Below are 12,813 nucleotides of genomic sequence, written 5' to 3' on the forward strand. Positions count from 1 at the left end.
TAGGTTTGTGTTCGGAGTACGGCGTGGCCGCGTGCGGCTGCTAGATACTGGGGGGTTGTTTACGGTACTGGTGTGACCGTGCCGTGTTTGTTTGCATGGCGTTGACACCCGCAGGCACGGGTAAGACGGAGACGGTCAAGGAGCTGGCCAAGTGCCTGGGCAAGCAGTGCGTGGTGTTCAACACCACAGAGCAGCTGGAGAGCGGCCACCTCACGCGGCTGCTCATGGGCATCATATCCACCGGCGCCTGGGCCTGCTTCGACGAGTTCAACCGCATGGATTCCGAGGTGGGCGCGCGCGCGGCCTGCGTTCCCGCTTGTCTAATCCGATCCTGCGCATCGTAGCATTTGATGTTTAACTAGCACCTTTGCTAACCCCCCCCCCCCCATCCCCCTGCTGCATCTTTTGATCGCCAATCGTGCTCACTTCCCGCTGTCCCTCGCCTCCCGCTCTCCCTCGTCTGCTAGGTGCTGTCCGTGGTGGCGAAGCAGATCATGGTCATCCAGACGGCGCTGGCGGCGGGGCAGCGCTACACCGTGTTTGAGGGCCGCACCATGTTCGTCAACAGCACCCTGGCCATGTTTGTGACCATGAACCCCATGTACGAGCACCGCTCCGTGCTGCCCTCCAACCTCAAGGCGCTGTTCCGCCCCGTGGCCATGATGGTGCCCGACTACACAATGATTGCCGAGGTGTCGCTGTACGCCGCTGGCTTCCAGTCGGCGCAGCTGCTGGCGGTCAAGCTGGTGTCCTGCCTCAAGGTGGGAACGTGGGGTGTGGGGATGCCAGGATCTAGGGTGCGGGGATGCGGGGAGGCAGTGTACGGGGAGTGGGTGGGTGCGGGTGCGGGTGTCGTTGGCATGGTTAGGCGAGTCCACCCCGCGGTGAAGTTGGGCTTGGATCAGAGCATCCCTTATCCAGGGTATGGAGGTTGTACCCTACCCAACCGCTTTCGGCTCTGCCCGCCATGCCCGCGCAGATCGCCTCTGACCGGCTTTCTGCGCAGCGGCATTACGACTTCCAGATGCGCACCCTGAAGAGCGTACTGCTCATAGCTGCGCAGCTGAGGGCCGAGAAGGCGGCGGCGGCGGCAGCCGCTGCCGCGGCGGCAGCAGCCGCAGCAGCCGCGGCAGCCGCGGCCGCGGCAGCGGAGGCCACCAAGGGTAGCTCGCGGGGGGGCTCGCGGTCTGCCTCTCCTGCGCCAGGACCACCTGTACCCGCGCCGGTGCCGACTCCGGAGGCGCGCAGCCGCGCCAAGGACAAGGAGCCGCCTGTGGGGCGACTGAGCGAGACGGAAGAGGCAGCGCTGTGCAAGGTAGGCCAGTCACACTTGCATGGCATGGCCCCAAAAGGAGACGTGTGGATCGACTGAAGGGCCACAGGGCTTGGCGTCGGCGCGTGCGGGCGCACAACATGCACTGCCCGAACCAAGCTTCGCCCGCTGCGCCTCCTTAACCCTACTGGGATTGCTTAATCTTTCCGCCGATTGCAGGTGGCGCTGCTGCGCTGCAACATGAGCAAGCTGCAGGCCGACGACATCGGCATCTTCACAAGCGTGGTGGACCGGGAGTTCCCCGAGGTGGGTAGGGTGGGGGCGGGGGCGGGGGGGCGGTGGGGCAGGGCACACGGCGGGGGAATGGGGTCGCCGGGGCAGCGCAGGGCGGGAGCGCGGAAGGCCAATGCCCCTGGCACAGCATGTATGTGTGCAGGTACAGGTGCACGTGCGGGGTGCAGGTGCAGGGGGTCACATCATCCGGTCGTATGAGGCTTGCAGGTGCCCGCAAGAGTCTGCCAGGTGCCGCCAACCTTCACCGACCTGTCCCCTCCCTCCCCACTCCCCCAACCTCATGGGCACAGGCTCCGCCCTCCGACCCGCTGCACCAGACCATCGAGCAGCACCTGCACCAGGCCGCCACCTACGTGGGCAAGCAGGCCACGCCCGACCTGGTGCTGCGCGCGCTGCAGCTCCACGACATGCTGTCCATCCGCACCGGCATCCTGCTGCTGGGGCCGCCCGCCTGCGGCAAGACCGCCACCTGGAGCCTGCTGCAGCTGGCGCTCAGCCGCATGGACGAGGCGGCAGGCGGGCGGCCGGTGGAGGTGCAGGAGATCTTCCCGCGCGCGGTGCACCCCAGCCACCTGTACGGGTCGTACAACACCACACACCAGCACTGGGCGGACGGCGTGCTGACGTCGGCGCTGCGCGCCGCCTGCAGCCGCAACGCGGCGGGCGGCCGGTCGTGGCTGATCCTGGATGGCCCTGTGGACAGGTGCGTGTGGGCGCTTTTTTGTGGTGCTGCTGGTGCTGGGATTGACCGGACATGCGTGCGTGAAGCTGTAAATGACCGGCCTGGATGTCCACATGTGCGCAAACACTCAAGCCGTCTACTGATGTTGCCCCCTGACCATGATGCTGCTCATCTTACCTTCTCATTGGCTCGATCGCAGTGTGTGGATCGAGGCGTTGAACCCGGTGCTTGATGACAACCGCACGCTGTGCCTCAGCAGCGGCGAGATGATGCCGCTGCGCGACGGCGTCAGCCTGCTGGTGGAGACCGACTCCATCACACATGCCTCGCCCGCCACCGTCAGCCGCTGCGGCGTGGTGTTCATGGCGGCGCCGCCCGACCTGTGGCGCGCACTGCTCGACTGCTGGCTGGCGCGGGTGAGTGCGGGAGCGGCCGCGCCTACACGGCCCGCACACACGGTGCATTATGCTCCGGAGTAAGACTCCGTACTGCTCTTACACTTGTATCGCGGCGTCTGCTCACAGCGTCTTTGTCCCGCCGACGTTTTGCCGCCGCCGCAGCTGCTGCCGCCTGTGTCCGAGTACGCGGGCAAGATCCGCGCCACCATCGCCTCGGTATTCCCTGACCTGCTGCGTGCCTACACCGACACGCCCGCCGACGGCGACGCCGCGCTGCCGCGCCACCAGCCCACCACCATCATGGCGGGCCTGCTGCGGCTCATGGACGCGTTGCTGTCGCAGGTGTGTGTGCGTGCAAGGGCGAGGGTGCGCGATGGGTGCGCGGCTGCTGCAATTGCTTGCAAGGCCGGGCATCGACTCTTGACGGCACCTACCCTGCACTGACGCGCTGGACTCGCACCGCTTCAGCAAACGCTCAATGGTTGTCCTTCTGTGCCCCTTTTGCCTTCAATTCCTGCAGTACTGCCAGCCACGCGCCTCGGATGCAGGCGACAGGCCGCTGCAGGCGCGCATTGAGGCGGCGATGCTCTTCTCCACCGCATGGGCCTTCGAACCGTCGCTGCCGCAGAAATCCCGTCCCTTCTTCAACATCCTCTTGCGCCAGGTGCGCGCCCCGCCTCCCTCCTTGCACAACAACAGCAAGCAGCGCTTGACCAATAGCCTCCCCTCATGCCGCAGCACTGCCGAATCGCCAACTCGCTCCCTGCCCTCAGAACTCACCGTCCCACCACTGCCCCTTGCAGCTGAGCAACCGCAGCATCGTGTACGAGAGCGTGCGCAACGGCGTGTCGGTGGAGGTGCGGTCCATGGGCTTCCACGTCAGCCTGCCGCCCGAGGGCAGTGTGTACGACCTCATGTTCGACTTTTCCGCGCTCAAGTAAGTCGGACACACACACACACATACACACACACACACAAACACACACACATCGTGTTTCCTTTCCTCTCTAGCAACCGAAAAGCCTCACGGTGCCAGCCTGCACATATGAATGCTGCTATGCTTAAGCGCCCACCCTACCCGAACCCAACTTGCAACAACTCGCAAACGCGCTTGCGCAGGTGGGTCAGCTGGCAGGAGCACCTGAAGCTGCTGTCCGACTTCACGCGGCTGTCCATGACACCCGGCGCCTTCATCCCCTTCGGCTTCCAGTCCCTGATCGGCAGCTCTACAAACACGGGTGGCAGCAGTGGCCCCGGCGGCTCCGCGCGCGCCTTCATCCTCACAGCCGACACGCTGCCAGCCATCTACCTGCTGCGGATGCTGCTGACCGCCCGGTCGAACATCCTGGTGTCTGGGCCCTCAGGTACATACCGGCGTTCGCTGTTCAAAGGCCGCCGGGCGCAAGAATTGAGCGCAACGGGGTAGGGTAGGTTGCGCATGCCCACGTCATGTTGTGACCTGCAAAAGCCGCTTGCCACCGTGTGCACCCTGCTTGGTGTGATTGGCAGGCGTGGGCAAGACCTCGATGCTGAATGCGCTGCTGCACAGCGCGAAGGACTGGATAGCACAGAAGAAAGCGGCAGATGACGACGACGATGACCAGAGCACCGCAGCGGGAGGGACGGCGGCGGGCGCAGCGGCGGCTGACGGGGAGGGTGCAGCGGAGGAGGAGCCTGCGCCTGCAGACGCGGAGGAGGCGCCGCCTGGTGAGTGGTGCCTGATGGTCGTGACCCCGAGCTCAGGAAGCGCAACGCGCGCAAATGTCAAAGTGTTCCAACTTGTCTTTCCAACACTGAGATACTAATTGCCAACACCTTCCGGATCCAACAGCACCTTCAGGCGACGGCGAGAGCACGCTGGCTGGTGACGACCTGTCGGCCGCCGCCGCCGTGGCCAGCAGCACCGGCACCGGGTTGCTCAGCGGCCTGGGCGCCAAGTCCCGCAACGGCCGGGAGGCCGAGCCCGTCAGCCCCTTCGACATCATATACCTCACGCTCAGCAGCCAGAGCTCGGCGCGCGGGCTGAAGCGCATGCTGGAAGGGCTCTTCACGCGGCGGCGCAAGATGGTGCTTGGGCCGCCCATGGGCAAGACGGCGGTGCTGTGGGTGGACGACCTGAATGCCGCGGGCCGGGATGCGTTCGACGCGCAGGCCGCGGTGGAGGTGCTGCGGCAGTGGACCATCTGCGGCGGCTGGCACGACGAGGAGAGCAGCCGCACGAAAGACGTGGTGGACACGTGCCTTCTGGGCTGCGTCACCACCTCCGCACACGCCAAGCCGTGAGTCGCTGCGCCACCCTCCCAATGCTGCAGCGAGTCCGGGGCGAAGAGCTACGCGCGGCTGCCTGTTGCGTATGGATGTTGCCCCTTCACCTGCGCTTCCATTCATTGTGTGTGCGCAGGTTCCCACGCCGCTTCCTGTCGCACCTGGCAATGGTGGCGCTGCCGCCCATCAGCCAGACGGGCTTCCACGCCATCTTCACAGACATGGTCCGCCGCAACATGTCCACCGTCACCACCATGCCGGTGGCACTGGTGAGCGCGGCGCGTAGCGCTCGCCCGTAGCTCTCGCCCGTAGAACTTGCTTGCAGCACAGCCCGTAGCACTCGCCCGCAGCACAGCCCGTAGGTGCATGGCTGATGGCCCCGTGTTTACTTTGACGCCGCCGCAGAACGTTTCCGTGCCGTGTCGCGGCTGACGCGCATGCGCCCTGACTGGATTCCTGATCCCTGCTTTTGCTTGCGCTGCCTGCCTCTGCGCCCGCATCTGCACGCACAGGTGGGGCTGCTGGTGGAGGCCACACTGGACTTGTACCGCAAGGTGGTGGGCGAGCTGCTGCCTACACCCGCCAAGCCGCACTACGTCTTCTCCATCCTGCACGTCTCACAAGTCTTCCAGGTAAACTAGATATGCTCAGGAATGGGCGCTCGGGATTCAATTGCATGTCTGCTAGAATTGATTGCGCCTGGCATGAGATGCCGAGATTGCTTCACCTGCCCTCCGTGTTTGTCTTTTGTGCATCCCGTGTGCAGTCAATCTTCCACGCCACGCGGCCCAGCCGGGGCACCCCTGAGCAGCTGGTGCGGGTGTGGCAGCACGAGTGCCTGCGCGTGTTCCACGACCGCCTCACGGAGGCGCCCGCCCGCAAGTGGATGACGGAGACGGTGCAGGAGGTGAGAGCACAAGCTGGTGCATGGACTGGGGCATCGGGCACGCTACAATGGAACTCGGCAACCATGCGGCATCAATTTGCCTCACCGCGCCCCCCTGCCACCCCCCCCCCCCTTCCACACACACACACACCAAACAAACACATGCGCACCCCCTGTTCCAGGTCACCAACCACTTCCTGTCCGAGTACGCGCCCTCTGCGGCGCCTGACCCCTCCGAGATCCTGCTCTGCACCTTCGCCACCTCCGCCGGTGGCTACGAGCTGACGGAGCACGTGTTGCGGCGCAGCGCGGACGCCGACACCGCAGCCGGGGAGGGCGACATGGACGTGCCGGACGGCGGCCCTGTGGACCCCGGAACGCCGGGCAGCAGCCGCAAGCGTGCCGGGTTCGAGGAGGGTGGCGCGGCCTCGCCCTCTGGGCCAGCCAGCCCCTCCGGCGCCGCGGCGCTCGCCCCCAGCCCCACCAAGGCCCGCGCCACTGGCGGCCTGCTCCGTGTCTCTCTTGAGCAAAACGCGGCCGCGGCGGTCGCCGCGTCCGGCGGTGACCCGGCCTCTCCCTCCCCTGGTGGCATCAGCCGCCGCGACCCTCGCGCCAGCGAGGACGCGCCCGGCACGCCCACGACGCCCATGCCTCAGATGAAGGGCGACGCGCAGCTGGAGCGGCTGTACGACATGGGCGCGTGGGTGGACGACGGGCGGCCCATGCGCGCCGTTATTGAGGAGCGGCTGCTGCTGGTGGCGCAGGAGTTTGCGGACCAGTTCGCGGGCGGCCGCGGCCCGGGGCAGGACCCGGTGTTCGTGTTCCGCAATGCGCTGATGCACCTGGCGCGCATCTCGCGAGTGCTGTCCATGGACCAGGTGCGGCGGAGCAGGTGGTGCTTGTGGGAATCGCGTAAGGGTTCCAGGACTCGCACTTGCCTGTGGCGTCTTTGCGCCGCAACCCACCAGCACACCAGGCACCGTCTTCATACTTGAGGCTCCGCTTTCCCCTGCTATGCTCTCCAGTTTCCCCACGTTCCTACCTCTCACCAGCGGTCTGTAACCTGCCTTTCCCGCCGCGCAGGGCCACCTGATGCTGCTGGGCCCGCCCGGCTGCGGCCGCCGCACCCTGGCCAAGCTGGCCTCCCACATGTGCCGCTGCACGCTGCTGGAGGCCAAGCTCAAGGACGAGCAGAAGGGCTTCGCCTGGCGCGACATGATCAAGACCGCGCTGCTGTCTTCGGGCGTGCAGGGCCGGTGCGTTTCCTAAAGGCTACCTGACACTGCAACTTGAGATTGCTATGCCCGTACCACCCTGAACCAAATGCCGTCGCTTGGGGCGTCTATGACCGCCGTTTGACCTCGCTTGCCCTCTCTACCCTGTTGCACATACCTTGCCGCCCCTTCCCGCACCCGCACGCCCGCGCCCCGCAGCCCGGTGTGCCTGCTGCTCGTTGACATGGGCCGGCCCTGCAGCCGCATGTTGGATGACGTGGACCAGCTCATGAGCACCGGCGGCCTGCCCAACATCTTCAAGCCGGAGGAGCTCACAGGCATCGCACAGCAGCTCAAGCCCGTGGCGCGCGCGGCGGGGCTCGTGTGGACAGAGTTCGATCGCACAGGTGGGTTTGGGTGGGAGCGTGGGCATGCAGGCACGGTTTGCACCGCTGTGTAGAAGGTAAACAAACAGAGGCACGTGTGTGTGACTGTGTGTGTTTGTGTGTTGAAAAACGAAACGAAAGCCCGCCCAACGACGCGACGGAGTGTGTGTGTGTGTGTGTGTCAAGGGTGTTGCGTGTCTTCCATGCCCACGCACCCATGTCACCACATCTCCCCGCTCCACTCCACGTCTCTACAGGCGCCAGCGACAACGTGCTTCGGCAGTACTTTGTGGAGCGCTGCCGCGCCAACCTGCACTTCGTGCTGGTGGTGGAGGGCGAGCCGGCGGCGCTGCAGCGCAAGGTGGTGGCGTTCCCCAAGGTGTTCCAGCGCGTCACCGTCAACGCGGTGGACGAGTGGGACGAGGAGGCGCGCATGCATGTGAGTGCTCGGCAGTGCCGCGCGGTGCCACCCAGTGCGTGCGGCCATCTCTTAAAAATTAGCAGGGGTGCGTATTTGCTTTTGTGTAAGTGTGTGCGTAGTATGTTTCATCACCCAAATCCAAATGCTTGCCTGAACAGGTCGCCGAGCGCTTCCTCATCAGCCCGGAGCAACTGGCGGTGGAGCCCGAGGCGTGGAGCCGAGTGCTGCGCTGCGCCGTGGACATGCATGGGGCGCTCAAGCCGCACGTGACCAAGTACAACGCTCGGGCCGGCTACAACACCGCCTTCGGCGCCACGGCGGTGCACTTCCTGCGACTCCTGCGCCTGCTCAGGTGCGGAGCCGGCTTCCACGGTGTTGCAGGGCGGCTTCCACGTTGTAAAGCGGCACAGCGTGCACCGATTCGCCCTTGTGCTGGCGCATCCAGGACCCTACCCAGCACTACCTACTACGTTTGCCACGAGCGCTGCTGACACTTGCACCATATATGTTCCCGTCGCCAACTCCACAGAGCCATGGTGCCGCACCGGCGGCAGGTAGTGTCCACAGCGCGGCACAAGTACCTGCAGGGTGTGGCCAAGATGATGGACATGCAGGACAAGCTGTCCGCGCTCAAGGGCCAGATATCATCCATGGTGCGTGCCTGCCGTGCCACATCAGGTGCCGCGCATCTTGAAGCTAGCCTCGTACTCTTAGCAGCGCCCACCGACCGCCCTAACCAACGACCCCGAGCCCGCCGCTGTGTGACCTTTGCGCATCCGGGGCCGCGGCTCGCTCGCTCTCCCTTCCACCAGGCTCCGGAGCTGGAGCGCAGCCGTGGCGAGGTGGAGGCGCTGATGCTGTTGATCGGCCGCGAGAAGGCGGAGGCGGAGGCGGCTGTGCAGCGCTTCATGCCGGCGGAGGAGGCGGCCATGGCGGCGGTGGCGGAGTGCGAGGCGCTGCGGGTGGCGTGCGACGCAGCGCTGAGGGACGTGATGCCGCCGCTGCAGGCCGCGCTGCGGGAGCTGCGGCGGATTGACAAGAGCTCCATTGCCGAGCTCAAGGTCATGCGCAGCCCTCCCCAGGGTGAGTTGGGTGCCCTGGGCTGCGTCGGTCAAGCATGCATGCTGTGGCATCAGCTGCGGCCTTCATACTGTCCGCGCACTGCTACTGCGGTCTTCTGGCCATGCTCCACCCGCACTCTATCCTCATAAGCTCGTGCTCTGTATGCTCTGCAACCTGTCGACGCCTACACAGGCGTCAAGCTGGTGCTGCGATGCATCTGCATCATGCTGGGGCGCATCCCGCCGCTGGTGCAGGAGAAGGAGGCCCGCGCCGCGCGGTCCACCTCGCCGGGGCGCACCGTGTCACCGGGCCGGTGGGGAGGCGTGCGCACAGGGGTGGGCGGCGCGGGCGAGTCGGCGCCGGAGGAGGACCCGGCCGTCACTGACGCCTGGTGGTCCGAGTCCATCAAACTGCTAGCGGACTTCCATTTCTTGGACATGCTGCTGGGGTGAGTGGGGCCTGACGCGACCTTCTTACCGAGGTTGTGGGGCAGCCGTGCATCCCGAACGGGTTGCTTCTGCTGTTGTGCCAGCTTGTCGCAACACCCAGTCTTAGCTCCAAGCAATATCGAACGTGTGCCGAACAGGTACGACAAGGACTCGATGACGGAGGAGGTGGCGGCCAAGGTGGAGGTGTTCGTGGCGGACCCCATGTTCGACCCCGTGGCGATGCTGCGCGTGTCCCAGGCCGCCGCCACCATCTGCAAGTGGGTCAAGGCCATGGACGCCTTCCAGAAGGGCCGCAAGGTGAGCCGTTACCAACGTGATTGGCCCTTGCCCGCCTGTTCGCCAAGGGCTCTGCGTTGCAAGGGTTGGCCTGGGATTCAGGGGACTGTACGGTAACCAGAAACGTGTCATCTGCACTTGCCGTCCTGACGTGGTAATGTGGTATGGTGGCATGTTCGCTCGCCTGCGCAGCTTGTGGAGCCGGCTCGTGAGGCGCTGCGCCAGTCCGAGGAGCGGCTGAAGGACCAGGAGGGCCTGCTAGCGGAGAACCACCAGCGCCTCACGGCCATGAGACAGCGCATCGTGGTACGTGCGGTGTGTGTTGCTTGGGAGAACACAAGGAGGAAAGTGCGGGTCAGCAGTGCGTGCAGGGCCGGCCCTGTGCTGGCTGCTGCCGGCCAGTTCCCGGACACCCCTATACACAAGCCTGCCGCTACATGATCAACCACCAAACAGGAGCTGGAGGAGAAGCTGGACCAGGCGCAGGACAGCCGCGACCGCCTGGACACAGACATGGCGCAGGCGCAGCGCAAGAGCGAGCACGCGCAGCGCACCATCACCGCCGTGGTGCACGAGGTGGGCCGCTGGAAGAGCAACGCCGAGCTGCAGGAGCGGCGGCACAGCGAGGTGCTGGGCGAGGTGTTGCTCAGCGCCGCGCACATCGCCTACCTGGGCCCCGTCAGCGGCACCATGCGCGTGCACGTGGAGGAGGACTGGCAGGTGCGGGCGCGTCACCCCCAGCGTGTCCGTGCACGGCACGGCGCTTTTGCGGCTGTTGGTTCCGTGGTGTGTGTGTGTGTGTGTGTGTGTGTGTGTGTGTATGTGTGTGTGTGTGTGTGCATGTGTGTTTGTGTGTGTGCGTGTTTCGCAGCGCGGTGCCTTTACCTTGACAGCCCAATGCCATGAAGCAACACCGCTGCTGTCCAACTCCTGCCGCCGCTGCTGCTCCTGCATGCATCCACGCCCCATCCATCCTTCACCCAAACGCGACAGGAGCTGCTCAAGGGCGCGGGCGTGGTGGCGCCGCGGCCCTTCCGCCTGGCGGACGTGCTTGCGGGCCCGGCGCAGCAGGACACCTGGCGCGACTCGGGCCTGCCGCACAGCCGCACCGCTCTTGAGAACGCGGGCGTTATGGCGGCGTGTGGCGGCTGGGTGCTGCTGCACGACCCCCAGGAGCTGGGCCACCGCTTCATCAAGGGCTTCTATGGCGGCGACGTGTGGCTGCAGGGCATCGGCGGCCGGCCGGTGGTGACGTTTGTGGTGCTGGACCAGTCCGACCCCAACTACACCGAGCAGCTGTTCAGGTGCGCGTGGGCGTGCGTGTTTTTCTGGCTGTGCATATAGCGTGCCGCACCGCATGTCAGTGCGGATGCCGCTAGCGTGTGCCTTGCTTGTCTCCCTCTAGCACACCGCCTTTCAAAGTGCTCCCTAACACACCCACGGCCGTCACCGCCACCGCCATTATCACCGCCCTTCCTCAGGGCCGTCGAGACTGGCGCCACGGTGCTGCTGGAGAACTTTGATGACGACATGGACGACATCACGGAGCAGCTGCTGCAGTGCCGCCTGGTGGGCGACACGCGGGGGGCCACCGCCATACGGCTGGGCGACAACTCCATACCCTACCACAAGGAGTGAGTACGACTTCAGGACCCGGCGTTGCCAGTTGCCGCTTCCCCTCATCACGCCCACTTAAACCGCAATTCCTCATCTGTTCCACACTATGTACTCTCAACATGTAAACATCACTGCCGTTTCCTGCACCCCGCAGCTTCCAGCTGTTTGTGACCACGCGGCTGCGGTCGCCCCGCTTCCCTGCCGACGTGCTGCGGCACGTGACGGTGGTGAACTTCTCCATCACGCGCGGCCAGTTGTGCGAGCTGCTCATCACCGCCACGCTGCGGCACGAGATGCCGGACCTGGAGTCGGAGCACCTGGTGCTGATGCGGCAGAGGGCCAAGGGCGAGGCAGACCTGGCGGAGCTCGAGGACCTGGTGCTGCAGGTACGAATAATTTCTAAAAATCGGTGCGGCGGTGGTGCGGCTTTGTCCGCTAGCGTAGCGTAATGGGCGTTATTAGCGTTTTGGATGATGGGGAGCGGTGGGGCTGGGGTCAACAGCTGGATGTGATGCACGGTGAGAGAGAGTGCCTACGCAAGTACCTACCGGTACTTAATCGTGTGAACCTGTGCGCGGTGCCGGTGTCACCATGTGTTTGTCCCGCCGCTCGCACGCTCGCACGCCCACAGTCCATCACGGACACCAGCACCGAGGAGCTCCTGGAGGAGAGCCACGTGTACCAGCTGCTGCGCACACTGCAGGTGATAGCGTGTGTGCGTGTGCGTGTGTGTGTGTGTGTGTGTGTATGTGTGTGTGTGTGTGTGTGTGTGCATGTCCGCTTCATGCATGGGACAGTTCACATTCGTGCACATGTTTGCGCAGCCGTTGGCCCCTGCGGCCCTAACCCAGCTCCACTTACCCTCCACACACGCCCAACCGCACGCAGGAGTCCACCGATGCCATCAAGGCCAAGGTCGCCCGCATTGAGGAGTCGCAGAAGGCCATCAGTGTCGTGCGCGCCGACACAGAGAAATACTTTGTGGCGCGTGTGGTTCCCTTCTTCTTCTGCCTGGCAGACCTGGCCAACGTGCGCCACACCTACCAGTTCGGGCTGCACTGGTTCATGCGCCTCTTCAATGACGCGCTGGTCACGTGCCTGCGCAACAGCACAGGTGCGCGGCGCGTGTGGGCTTGCCGCAACGCCCTGCGTCGTGTCACTCGTGCGGCGTGTGGCTTTGCGGGTATTGATGCCTGCATCGTGAATTGTGCCGTGCTGGATGTTGAGTGGCGGGCTAACGTACAGGCCAGTGCTAAGCAACAGCTGACCTGAGCCTGCGGTGCCAACGTGACGCCAAAACAACTCCACAGGCAAGGCGAGGCTGGCCAGTCTGACCATGCACTTCACCACCATGTTTTACACCAACGTCAGCCGCTCGCTGTTCGATGACGACAAGCTGCCCTTCGCGGTGATGATGATGGTCCGGTTCCTGGAGGTGTGTGCGTGGACGTGCGTGGACGTGTGCTCTCCAAACCCCTTGAGCAACCGGACAGGCAACGCGGTTGCTGCGCTGTCCTTCTTCCCAGTTAGGACACCCGTGTTACGCTCATTCTCTGCTCCAAACCCACTGCGCGCTTGTGCCTACCTGTC

The 12,813-nt window shown here is 65.0% G+C and overlaps 1 protein-coding gene across 1 annotated transcript in view; it reads left to right on the forward strand.

Moving 5' to 3' along the window:
• CHLRE_06g297850v5 (uncharacterized protein) overlaps window positions 1-12,813 on the forward strand; it is a 29,086-nt gene that overhangs the window by 10,934 nt on the left and 5,339 nt on the right. Inside the window, exons 23-54 of the mRNA XM_043063541.1 lie at window positions 115-287; window positions 468-761; window positions 980-1,315; window positions 1,493-1,579; window positions 1,858-2,270; window positions 2,449-2,665; window positions 2,810-2,989; window positions 3,168-3,311; window positions 3,451-3,584; window positions 3,767-4,011; window positions 4,157-4,354; window positions 4,479-4,926; window positions 5,049-5,181; window positions 5,425-5,544; window positions 5,679-5,819; window positions 5,981-6,676; window positions 6,882-7,054; window positions 7,232-7,419; window positions 7,656-7,837; window positions 7,978-8,171; window positions 8,349-8,472; window positions 8,632-8,902; window positions 9,074-9,329; window positions 9,468-9,627; window positions 9,799-9,912; window positions 10,063-10,326; window positions 10,600-10,910; window positions 11,088-11,240; window positions 11,378-11,609; window positions 11,855-11,926; window positions 12,112-12,337; window positions 12,534-12,658. Coding sequence (XP_042924247.1) covers window positions 115-287; window positions 468-761; window positions 980-1,315; window positions 1,493-1,579; window positions 1,858-2,270; window positions 2,449-2,665; window positions 2,810-2,989; window positions 3,168-3,311; window positions 3,451-3,584; window positions 3,767-4,011; window positions 4,157-4,354; window positions 4,479-4,926; window positions 5,049-5,181; window positions 5,425-5,544; window positions 5,679-5,819; window positions 5,981-6,676; window positions 6,882-7,054; window positions 7,232-7,419; window positions 7,656-7,837; window positions 7,978-8,171; window positions 8,349-8,472; window positions 8,632-8,902; window positions 9,074-9,329; window positions 9,468-9,627; window positions 9,799-9,912; window positions 10,063-10,326; window positions 10,600-10,910; window positions 11,088-11,240; window positions 11,378-11,609; window positions 11,855-11,926; window positions 12,112-12,337; window positions 12,534-12,658 — 7,004 coding nt within the window. The remainder of the gene's footprint in view (window positions 1-114; window positions 288-467; window positions 762-979; window positions 1,316-1,492; window positions 1,580-1,857; window positions 2,271-2,448; window positions 2,666-2,809; window positions 2,990-3,167; window positions 3,312-3,450; window positions 3,585-3,766; window positions 4,012-4,156; window positions 4,355-4,478; window positions 4,927-5,048; window positions 5,182-5,424; window positions 5,545-5,678; window positions 5,820-5,980; window positions 6,677-6,881; window positions 7,055-7,231; window positions 7,420-7,655; window positions 7,838-7,977; window positions 8,172-8,348; window positions 8,473-8,631; window positions 8,903-9,073; window positions 9,330-9,467; window positions 9,628-9,798; window positions 9,913-10,062; window positions 10,327-10,599; window positions 10,911-11,087; window positions 11,241-11,377; window positions 11,610-11,854; window positions 11,927-12,111; window positions 12,338-12,533; window positions 12,659-12,813) is intronic.

This window comes from Chlamydomonas reinhardtii, chromosome 6, assembly GCF_000002595.2.
Source record: "Chlamydomonas reinhardtii strain CC-503 cw92 mt+ chromosome 6, whole genome shotgun sequence".
NCBI lineage: Eukaryota > Viridiplantae > Chlorophyta > Chlorophyceae > Chlamydomonadales > Chlamydomonadaceae > Chlamydomonas > Chlamydomonas reinhardtii.